At 36.7% G+C, this 11,798-nt stretch overlaps 1 protein-coding gene across 1 annotated transcript; it reads left to right on the forward strand.

Moving 5' to 3' along the window:
• Nucleotides 1-535: 535 nt before the first annotated feature.
• Nucleotides 536-5,496, forward strand: ntmt2 (N-terminal Xaa-Pro-Lys N-methyltransferase). The gene is made up of 4 exons (XM_043220060.1): nucleotides 536-961; nucleotides 3,028-3,200; nucleotides 3,952-4,204; nucleotides 4,681-5,496. The coding sequence occupies exons 1-4, from the start codon at nucleotides 787-789 to the stop codon at nucleotides 4,935-4,937; spliced, it is 858 nt and encodes a 285-aa protein (XP_043075995.1). The 5' UTR covers nucleotides 536-786; the 3' UTR covers nucleotides 4,938-5,496.
• The last annotated feature ends 6,302 nt before the right edge of the window (nucleotides 5,497-11,798 follow it).

Genomic DNA, 11,798 nt, shown 5'->3' on the forward strand with positions numbered 1-11,798 from the left:
TAAGCACTGGTTCAATTTTGGTTCACTGAATATCACATACACTAAGGTGATGATCATTTGGCAATTTATCTAAATTTCAAACTGCAATCATATGAGCAACACATGGCCCATGAGCTGACATGACTAAAGACGAGAGGACTGATACCATATCCATCTTATTTCTCTCTCTCTCTCTCGCTCCTCTCTCTCTCTCTCTCTCTCTCTCTCTCTCTCTCTCTCTCTGTTTTTTCACAGAATGTAACTTTAAAAACAATGCTTTTATCAATTGTATGTTACTTTTGTAGCATATGGCTGCAGTGTCAATGCACGCAGACAGCAAGCAGCCACAGCATGTTCAGATTAGATCTGTCTTTGATCTTTCCTCACCACTGTGAACTTGCCACCAATACTGTGTATACAAACATGAGAAGGCAGTGCTAAGAATAGCCACTACATAAGCCACTTGTCACTAGCTGTGAATGAATGCATGACTCTCTGGTTTATGTGTTGGTATGCGCTAATATGCCATTCTGAAATGTAAGAGAAGAAGCTTCTTCTGGAACTAGAGAAAAAGGACCACCCCTCTTCTGAGGCAAACTTCCCCGTCCCTTTCTCATTCCACCACCCCGGGCCTAAAGCAGGTGATCTGATAAGATGTGGTAGATTTAGGCACTCTGCTGAGAACAGAACGCTCAACCAGTCAGTAACCAGAGGCCTCCTACAGATATAGCAGCACCGTGGTGCCTTCAGAAATTCTTCAGGAGACACCTTGAGCTACGTTTTGAGCCACTTTGCAGAAGATTCAGAATGTCTGATTCCACCTCCATTATGGAGTTTAGCGGAACGCATCAAGCTTTCCGAGACCGCTGGGCGAAGACGGATGATGAGATGTGCAAACACAGTATGTCTTTCCACTTGCACAAAACTCTGAGGAAGGAGTTCTTCGCCAGCTACCTGTACCTCCAGGAACAGATTCCTCTGGGTAAGATGTGTGAATGGGTGGCACGAAGAATTGTTTGTATTATTTTTATGAGAAGCAGACATTTGGAGTATGGAGTTGTGTCAGACCACATCCACAATAGATATTTAGTCTGCAACCAATAATATTAATGTTATTGGCATATCTGTCTCTGTTAAAGATGCTTCAAAATGTAAAATGTGAGAAGATAACGTCAAAGCCTAAACGGCAATATCCAATTCCAATGGGAAAAATCATTACATACTATATACAGTGCATGCTATTTATTCCAGTGGACAGAGCCATGTGACTATTTTAAGCATAATTGCACAATATGCATGCTGCATGCTTTACATTTTAATGATTAATAAAAAGTCAGCTGTGGTTTTACTATGTTGGTGCATTAGCAACCATATTTCAAAGTATATTTCAAAGTATTGAAAGACTTTGGAGATAGTGTGTGATAGTATGTGTTGAGGTCCATGAGCCATTAACATAAAAACTAGGCAAATGTCCACCTTTAAACTGCTATGAATACTATATAATGATATGGAGGTCCTAAGTAGTTTTGATGTGTTGTTGACAGTGGTCTTTATCTGATAGATGTTAGCTTGTATTTCTATTTGTCCACATACTGTAGGCCTAAATCAGATGTTGGGTAAGGTAAACTGTGGAAACAATTAAATGAGTTACTGGCTGGCTTCAGAAGCTTGTTACTAAAGAGTTTGGTCTGGTATTAAAAATAAGAAAACACAGAGAGCAACACGTTTTACCCTTGGTCTTTATTTGTGTACAACACAGGTGGAAAATCCTCTTCATTTAATAAAGAAAAGTTTAAATTTTAAATCATTAGAGGTGGAAAGAGACATACCCGAAAAAAGTCTTTCTTACATTTAAAACGGTAAACTTTACTCATAAAAAAGTGTTTTTTAACCCTAGTTACAGCAACAATACAATAGTTATAAATTGCATTTTAGACCAAAACTGATATGAACTCAGAAAGTGTTTTGTAAGAGATTATATTTTACCCCAAAAAAGAACATTTTGTTATCATTTATATACCCTCGTGTCATTCCAAACCTTCTAATTTCTGTGGAACACAAAAGAAGATATTTTAAAAACTAAATCATTTTGGTTTGATTTCCACTGAATAAATGAACAAGCAAACAAACACGCTGCACATTTCTCAAAATAACATATTGTATGTACCACAGACAACATTTGGAATGAGAAGAAGGTGAGTAAACAGATGACAGAATTAGCAATTTTTTTGGAAAAAAAAATTGGATTGATGTCTTGTTTTAGCTGAAATGCTAGCAGGATGTTTTAATGTTGCCTCATGACCAATAAGGAAAAGCAGATGAGTGAGTGTTAAGCTTAAAGAGAGCCAACAAAAATATACAGGACCAAAATAAAATAGTCCACAGGGAATAAATGCCCAGTGTTACTATTTTTGACTTTGAACTAGTAAACTTGTGGTTCACATATCAAACCCTGATCACAATCTCAGTATCACAGCTCATTCGCCCTGCCAGTCCTCTCACCTATAACCCTTCAGCAAGGTCTTCCAGCTAATCATCTGGTGATCCAATGTTTGACTCGAACTTTCCAAACATGCTTTGACTTAATAATGGTCTGTCCTTTAAGTGCCCAGCCATTGAATAGAGCAGATGTTCCAGCTGAACTTAATAATGTGACATTAGACTGATGCTGACGGGGACTCCTAAATGTGCCAACAATAAAGCATTCTTTTGTGCTGTACTACAACAGCGTCAATACCAATAGTATCCTGATGCTTTAATCCCATTTGCTGAGAGAAAAAATCTTAGAAACAAATGCTATTAATAGCTGGTAAATTTCAAAAACTACTTTGAATAAATGCTTTTGTAAGAGGTAAGTAAGAAGATCCAATTGCATTGAAACTTATACCCATAACTGTACAGTATATTTCAACCGTAATGCAATATTATATTTCTAGTAATGAAATCAATGGCTTGTTTTTCTTTCTAGTCTGAAAACAATCCAATATAATCATAATAACCTTTTTAGTGTCTATGTGTGAGACTGTCTATATGTTTATTGCCCTACAGTGAAACTCTATGCGGTGACTTGTGAATACATTAAAGGGGAGAAGCAGTTTTACTACAGGGCACAAAACTTCTACAAGGATGTCCCGGCATCCGAGGAGGGCATGATGGGAGATTTTGTGGAGATATCAGAGATCGACCTCGAAGGCTCAAGACAGTTCCTGAAGAAATTTGTTGTATGTAATTTAAATTTTCTCTTTCTTGCTGAATTTGTATTATTAGTAAGAAACACACTGAAATAAACTTTATGTTTTACAAGAAAGTACATTTCCTGGATTTTCATGTATTTAATGTGAATACGAAACGTAATAATGTTTTCTTTTTCAGTTTTTTTAAAGATTGGTTTTTATATATCATATATATCCTATTTATAAAAACCACACACATTTGAAAAACCTTATTTCATGCTAAGTACAAATACATTTTAGGGCATTATTCAAAAATACTGACATTAAAACTAATTTTAGTGCACTGTGCACAAGTAGTGCTATAATGTTTCGATATAATTTGTATATCAGTGGTATGTCAGTAAATATGATAACAGATTTAAACTAAAATAAATGTACTTTAAATCTTTTACTTTACAGGGAGTCTATATGACAGCAAACGGTCATATTTGACTGAATACTGACTTTTTGTTCTGGTCACCCATATTCTCAGATAGCAAAACCTCAAGATCAGAATAACCAAGCTGTATACATGTCTCAATAACACTATTTGAACATGTGGTTAATTAACACATCTAAGTTGACAAATGGCATTAGCTTCAAAAATAGTGTTCAGCTGTCCTGTTGAAACTTTGTCCCTGAACTTAGCCTACCACTCATAGTTCTTTATTATTTTTAAACATCAAACCAAAAAAAATTTTTTTTGAAAAATGTGATGAATAATTTGTTGTGTTTTTATTATTATTTATAATCCTGATAGGGTCCAGGAAAGGCTGGCACCAAGCGGGCACTAGACTGCGGCTGTGGAATCGGTAGGGTGTCCAAAGGAGTTCTGTTTCCTGTGTTTGAATCCATGGAGATGCTTGACATGATGGAGGAGTTTATCCTCCACGCTCATGAGGTTTACCTCGGAGATTACGCAGACCGGGTGGAGGCCTACTACCTTTACAATCTGCAGGAATTCACCCCACCTACAAAGAAATACGACGTCATCTGGCTGCAGTGGGTTGCCTGTGAGTTAATGGATTGTTTTCATGGATTACTTTATGTTATGTAACATATATTTTACAGTAAGGTACTTTCTGCACTTACTGCTTTTACTTGATCTGTGTATTCTGCCCACCTACATTCGCTTATTTTAGTAGGTCCAGGCTATCTTTGCTGTAATGAGAGCAGCTGAATGCTAGTCAGAGTCTTTTGTTTCAGGATACGGTTTCATCTCCCTCATTGAAGTCTGTGTACATGTGACACTGATGGGACAGATATCTATATGAAACTCTTTAAACCCATATAAAGACTTTCGATAGTATGTGAACTACTGGTGGTGACAGAAGTAGTTATATATAATATAAATTATAAAGAATTCTGGACTTTATACAATCGTCGCTGTATCAGTATCTGCTAATTTTGGAGTGTGGACATTTAGAAATGTACACACTCTCTTTTTGTCAAGAATTACACGATTCATCATTTCTTCCTAATTTCTCAGGTCATCTTACTGATAAGGACCTGATGGAGTTTTTAAAACGTGCTAAGCAGAGCCTGAGGCCCAACGGTGTAATCATCATTAAAGATAACATGGCACGGCAGGGATGCAAGCTGGACCCTATTGACAGCAGCATTATTCGCCACCTGGACATCATGAAGAACATCATTCAGACAGCAGGCCTCACCATACTGGACGTGGAAAAGCAAGAAGGTTTTCCAGAGGCTATTGTGCCTGTATGGATGATTGCCATGCGCTAAAGGAAAGATTTTCTTTTAGATGGATATGTTGTACATGCACTTATGTATAGTAAATATTATAAAAGCATAAAAAAGAATTTTATTATTCCATTTACCAGCTTATATGTCAAACTGTAGTAATTTCAGTATGTGGAAATCTGTGGATCTTATTTATCGGTAACCATGCAGTTTCCATCTTTCCAATGACTTTTGCAGTTTTGAAAGGCAATGAAAACAGTATGTTATGTTTGTACTTCATATACATGTATGGTTAAGATAATGCAGAAGCGCAAACGGGATATTTAGGCTTTGATAGAAAACTGCAGAATAGATTTTTAAAATCTTTTTAGAAATATAATTTCCATTTTAGATGTATATAATTGTATCGCCCTTTTAAAAACATTTAGTATTTTGTACATTTATTGTAGTATCATAAAGTCAAATAAATTATTTATTTATTTTTTACAGGAAAATAAAGCTATGTCTATGTTTAATGTAACAGAATTAAGTATGTTACTGCCATTGTGCCATTTTTTGTTTTTTTAGAGTACAGAAAAATTAATAAATCTAAAAAATAAAACCCAACAAAAAAAGTGTCATTTCTTGTTTTTTACAACGATACATCATAAAGTTTTTTTAGAGACATTGGTCATACTGTCTCTCAAAGTCTTTCATTATTTTTACAGGTAAAACTGGCAAAATATAAAATGGCTTACAGTTCTAGAGGATCTTTCAGCTTGCTTAAAAAGATATGATAAAGAGCATTAGTTCGACATTTCCTTGACGTATTCATGGTGTCTTTGAAAGCAGAACTTCTCTTCGCATATTTCAAAAACTGAGGGATAAATAATGTCAACAAGTTCAAAACTTCATTGTATTCCCCAAACTATGAAAAACCACACTGTTTAGGTAAATGGCTCTCAGATGGTGTCTTTGTAGAGAGGAAGGGAATTATCCCTGGTTTTGACAGACTGCTCTTTTGTATCTGCCTTGGGCTCTGTCCAAATCTGTCAGAACGTGTCTGCATAAAGAGTCACCTCAAATATTCAGCATATAAGCCTCACAGAGATGTCTTGAGCAGTGCAGTGTAAAAATTCAAGCAGGTCCTTTTCCCTGTGAATAGGCGGTTTGTCAAGAAAAAAAGCGCAAACACTCACAGCACGCAATGCAGTCAGCCTGTTATGTTTTCGAGTGATCTACACTGGTTCTTTACCAAGCAAATTTCTCGCACTCGTGGGATTTTGCAAATACATTTTTTCAAAGTTCAAAACACCCTCAGGCTGCAGTCGTATTTCTTTCATAAATCTATGTAAATAGCAGCCAAATGTCTATTCGCCTATTCAGAAATGGTTAGCGTACCTGGCAGTTTCTGCTATCAAGTCTAATCTTTCTTGTTTCCTTCACAAGCAGTCTGGCAGCTAATGGTCTATATTAACAGAAATAACATTAATAAATTTGGTCATATTAGAGCTGAATTGAGCCAAGTTCCAGGCACAGGGAGTCAAACATAACATTGACAGACAACTGGGAGTGTTACACTGACACAAGTAATTATCGACAAACGATCCTGTGCCTAAAGCTGGCAGTGGACAGCAACATCAAATTTCAGGTTTATTTAACAATTATTTCTCATTTTTCAAAAATATAAATGCTAATTTGTGGTGTCAAAGTTTTTGCAAGTTGCTTCAGATCTCATCTAAATCAAACTTAATACGAATTTACGCCTTTCGTAACTAGATTTTAACCTCAGAGTCTTATAACTACAGGCTTGATACCAAGAAAATTGGTCCTCGGGGTTTTGAAACGTGATAACACTGATTGGCATGTTATGGTTTGGCGTTGAGAAAAGAAAAATAATAAAAAATGCATTTAAATCTCAAAACATTGGCTTTGAATCATTACGAAGGATTGTGATGATTTGAGGCCGGTCCCTGCCAGGAGAGCGTCAGAGTTACAACCATAAACGTTCACAGCGTGTTGTCTGGTACGGGCTCTCAACCTTATTCTACACGTCAGCTCAAAGGCCAGAGCTCAGTTACACATACTTTTTATAGGCCATGCTGATATCCAATAGTTTATTCAGATATGCACTGCCCCCTATCATGTACTGCTGATTACGTTAATTTGATCTCCAAACTGTTCAAACTCTGACAAATTACATCAACATGATGGATTTAGACGGAATATAATATTTTAAGGTTTCTAGCAGAGATTGGTAGACCCAAGCCTATAGATTCCCTGTGCAAACACTGTCGTTGATTACCAAACAGGATCAATTTGCCTGCGAAGGGCACTTCAGAATGAGAACAATCATAGCCACTAGAATATAGGGTCTTTCCTAAATGAAGTGCTCAATTTTAAAGGGCTCTTCTGAATAAAGAATTTTAAAGGGTACAGCTAATAAACACATTCGATCCAATTCTTTGCATAGGTTTAATTTGAACCTACACAGAAGTGCATTTTAAGGAACTGTTTTTGGTTCTTTCTACTACACCCCCTGTCAAAATTTTAACCATGTAACATTGGCTCAACCAACGGCATATATTTGGTGTGGGGCTTACAGGTAGGACAACCAATGGGGAATATTTCAGAAATCTGATTAAAATCTAAATTGTAAAACAGGTTTTGCACACCAAACATAAATGTGCACACTTAGTGAATTAAATATACTTTTTGTACTGAGCTTGCATTATTCCAATGACTGTAAAAACAATATGTAAAGATATATCAATCTAAGACAACCATCATAGTGAGTAGAAAGAAGACCATATAGTCTGGTTAGACAGATAGAATTTATGAATTAAATATCTTCCTTTTTTTCAGAAAAATATCCTAGATTTTTTTTTTATTGGCTTGCCTCCATGTCATGTGACGATTACATTGCCATAGAATGGAGAATGTTTTTTTAAATATTACCTAGACAAGATATCAGTAAATATTTAAGGTAAAAGGAGTTCAGTTGACTAAAAAAGAAGTTTGGGAATCCCTGTTGAAGATCATCAGGGTCTGAAATGGATGTTCACATCAACATAATGCTTAAGAATTGTCTGGTTCCTCAATGCGGTCGGGCTGGTACTATTAAGGAGAATGCAGTTCGCCACAGTCACCTTAAAATGTCAGCCACAAACCATGGCTGCCTCATCGATGATCACGTGACTCTGTTTGGCCTGGCCTGATGTGGTTAATTGGTCGCTGAGGTCAGACATTTGTCCTTGTGACTGGATTGGGCTTTTACAGTGTGGGGGATAAACATCGACCACACTGGCATAAACAGTAAACATGGTTGCCTTTAGATTTTATGCCTGTTTTTCTAATTAGCTCAGCCTTCGCTACTAGACTGACAAGTATTGTGTTAGTTCTGCTACAACTAAGCCAGAAGCTTGTTTTGTATACTATACCCTAGATGACAGTTAGAAGAAAATTTGCCTATATATGCAAACCTATTAACTAACTCAAGCTAATTAGCTGCAGCTAGCACCTAATTTAATGATGTTGTACAAAGTTTAATTGTAAACCCACCCAATTAGATTCAAAGGAGTAACAGCACAATCCGTCTCTTGTAATCTGTTGGTTTTGCTGTTTGTAAAAAAAACTTGTAGGCAGCTTTGGAAGAATCACTGCTCATGCTGGTTTCAATTCACTAACCTTTCAGATTACACAATAATGAGCCAAAATAACTCTCACATGCACACTGAGCCTGCCTGAACCATTTTAAGCTATTTAGGTTCATGGTTCACTATTGGTTTCCACAGCAAGGAAGGGGGTGGGGGTGTTTTTGTTGTGAAGAACAGTCTCTTCCTTTTCAGATTGTTTTGTGGTGAACTACATTGTACTGCAGCTTGGCCCGTGAGAACAGATCACCATGAGAGAAAGTAAATAAGAGAGCAAAATATAGAGAAAGCCTGAGAGAGCTATTAAATCTAACAGGACCAAAAAGAGTGGATGTAGCGGCAGGTATTTCCTGCTTCTTGATCTTCTGGAGCTGAGCTCATTTTTCCCCACTGGGGGTTCAGGCTTGGTTTGTATAATAAGTTGTGGGATAATGCCAACAGTCTATTATTCATTTTTCTTTGGGAGGGAAACAGTTCGGAGGGAGAATAAGTGCCTGAAAATACATTAATTTTGGATATATACATTTAAATTCAATGTTATACTAGAAATTTCTGTAATGTATATGCTTACATTTTCCACAGTAAACTGCAAAAAAAAAATCTGATCCAGCATTGTTTTAAAGATTAGTTCTACAGTTCAAAACAACAGCATTTATTTAAAATAGAAATATTTTGCAACGTTACAAAAGTCTTTAATGTCACTTTTAATCGGTTCAATGTGTCCTTGCTAAATAAAAGTTATAACTTTCAAAGTTATTTGTACTTTTAATGTGCTGTAAGTCACTTTGGAGAACAGCAACAAAAAAATCTGCTAAATAACTGTTACCAACATCACTGAGTACATTTAAGCTTAATGCAATTACATTTACAGCTCACAACATGTTGATTTAGTTTCATTAATTTCACATTGGTTGGCTCCAACCAAAGAATGCAGAATTGTTCTAAGCAAACAGCCGTCTCCAGGCCACAGCAAAGCCCCTGCTAATGAGAGAGCAGGCAGCTCGCTCACCAATTTCAAGTACGATTTATGAACCGAGCTGAGAAATATGACTTTAATAATGGTAACAAATGGCAGAGCTGCTGTCGGGATTGGCACTTGGTAGCAAGACTGAAGCTATAGAGGAAAATAACACCCCAAGGCCAACCGCTTTTGGCAAAGTCATTCTAATGAACTGTGAAAATGCTTTGCAGTGTGTCAGATATGGGCACAGCAGAAACTGGCTCTATAAACTCTTGATTAAACTACAGTTTCTGTGGTTTCGCCATCATTTAACTGTGTTACAGCCTCTGTTGTATTCATAATTGTGGGTGCAGAGGTTAACAGGAATATGGAGATGGCTCTGCCTGGCGGTAGTGAACCTCAGACATGGTTTCGAGCAGTTACTATATTTAAAGTTCCAAATGGAACCTGGAGTTTTAAAGCAGCCTTGAAATCAATTTCTTTGTTATTCCTATTCCGAATTTGGAATGTGTTAAAGCATTAGGACATTCACTGGCATGAGAAATTGCACTGACAGCTCTCTGCATTTTCCGTACCCATGTTTTAGGACAATTTGACAGGAGCAATTTTAGTTTTATTGCTCAGGATGTATTAAGCTAATCCAAATGATGTCAGTAAAATGGATGTAGTCACTTCCCGTCAATGACTACCATGCAATCCTTATTATCCTGTTCAGTGGCCATACTAACACAAATTAAAATGCAGACACCCTGCAGATTCTTAGAATAAATGATCATATTTTATGAGTCTCTCTCACCAGGAAAGAGATGTTGTTCATTGTCACATGACGTTAAAGAATACCGACAACCCCTAACTCCCCAGGCTTAAACTCAGCTCCATATCCCACGCAAAACACATCTTGTTGGCAGATGTGGCGACACCACAAACACTTCAAAGTGCCTGCACTTAGACCTTCTCCATGCACTGACGCCAACTGTAAAAAGTGCCGGACATATGGGTTGGAAAATATTAGACCTTTCAAACAGCGGCTGGGCAGCCTCCTCGTGGTGGGAGAAAATATTTTTATTACTCATCATTTAGTGCTGTTGAGGGTAAATTGTGACAAAGACCTTCAGGAGTTATCACTGAAAAGCAAAGCTGACAGAGGCAAACAGATCTGAGTTATGCGGTACCAAGCTGTGTTAAATGAAGCTATTTGCTGAGTGATTTAAGGCACATGTAGATGTTTGATGGAAAGAGATTGTTAGGGTAAATGTGAAAAAGGTCCGTTCACACTAAGAACGATAACTATACTAATGATAACTATATTAGAGTCAACATCAGTTAGATACAGTCATATGTGTGAGCTTTTTAAGGGGTCATGACCTGCCTTTGTTTTTAAGGTACACTTCTCTGAGGTACACTCGTAACGTTTAAAATAAAAAGGTTTTACATCAAAAAACATCATAATTAACAACCAATAGGTTATTTTCTGTCCTGTTTTTAACCCCCTCTCTTTATATAGGCATGTCTTATTGTAACATTTTGGAAGTAAATGCCCACTGGTATGATTAGCTAATAGTTGTGTATATTTAACAGGCTACGTCCTTCATAGATGGAGGCTCCTGTGATTTAGGCTAAAAACACATAAATACACAATACAAATTATCTGTAATTACAGGATAAAGCAGCAGTGATCACAAAATAAAAAACAGTTACTGTTTTTTTACTGTTTTACTGTAACAGATCCAATATGGTCGGCATAGCATCATCTTTTAGTTTCATTCTTTCTGAAAATCCTGAATCAAATTGTGCCTTATTTGTATATGAATCTGTGGTAAAATGAAGCCCACAAAGGGACATGTTCTTAACATCGCAGTCTGCAATTTCATAATAAATTAAGTTAATTGAATAAAGTTTACAGTTTGGTTTCTGTGTAGGCCGGCATTTGCCTCTCTTGTTATTACATCTGTAAACAGGTGGGTGGGGCTAAACAGGCAGTGATGTAGAAGCAGTTGTTGATATTCTTCTGTGGAGGAAGTGTTTAGCCACAACATCACAATATAAAGTTAGTTTGGCAGATTTGGCTCCATTATAAGGGCCTTAGCTTTAGTTCCAGAGCTAAAAGTACAGTATTTAAATATTGGGATGATTTTGTGCAAACTATTTCCCAGAACCATTAATAGGTTTGCATTTGCACAGACAGTGGGTACTAGGAAGTGATGTAAGCCAGGCAACAGATACATCATTTTTTTGCATCGTTCAAAAAGGGAAACAAAGAAAAACAACAAAAAAAAGAACAATGACGTTAACAGGAAAATGGAGGACTCT

This window comes from Puntigrus tetrazona, chromosome 20, assembly GCF_018831695.1.
Source record: "Puntigrus tetrazona isolate hp1 chromosome 20, ASM1883169v1, whole genome shotgun sequence".
In the NCBI taxonomy this organism is placed as follows: domain Eukaryota; kingdom Metazoa; phylum Chordata; class Actinopteri; order Cypriniformes; family Cyprinidae; genus Puntigrus; species Puntigrus tetrazona.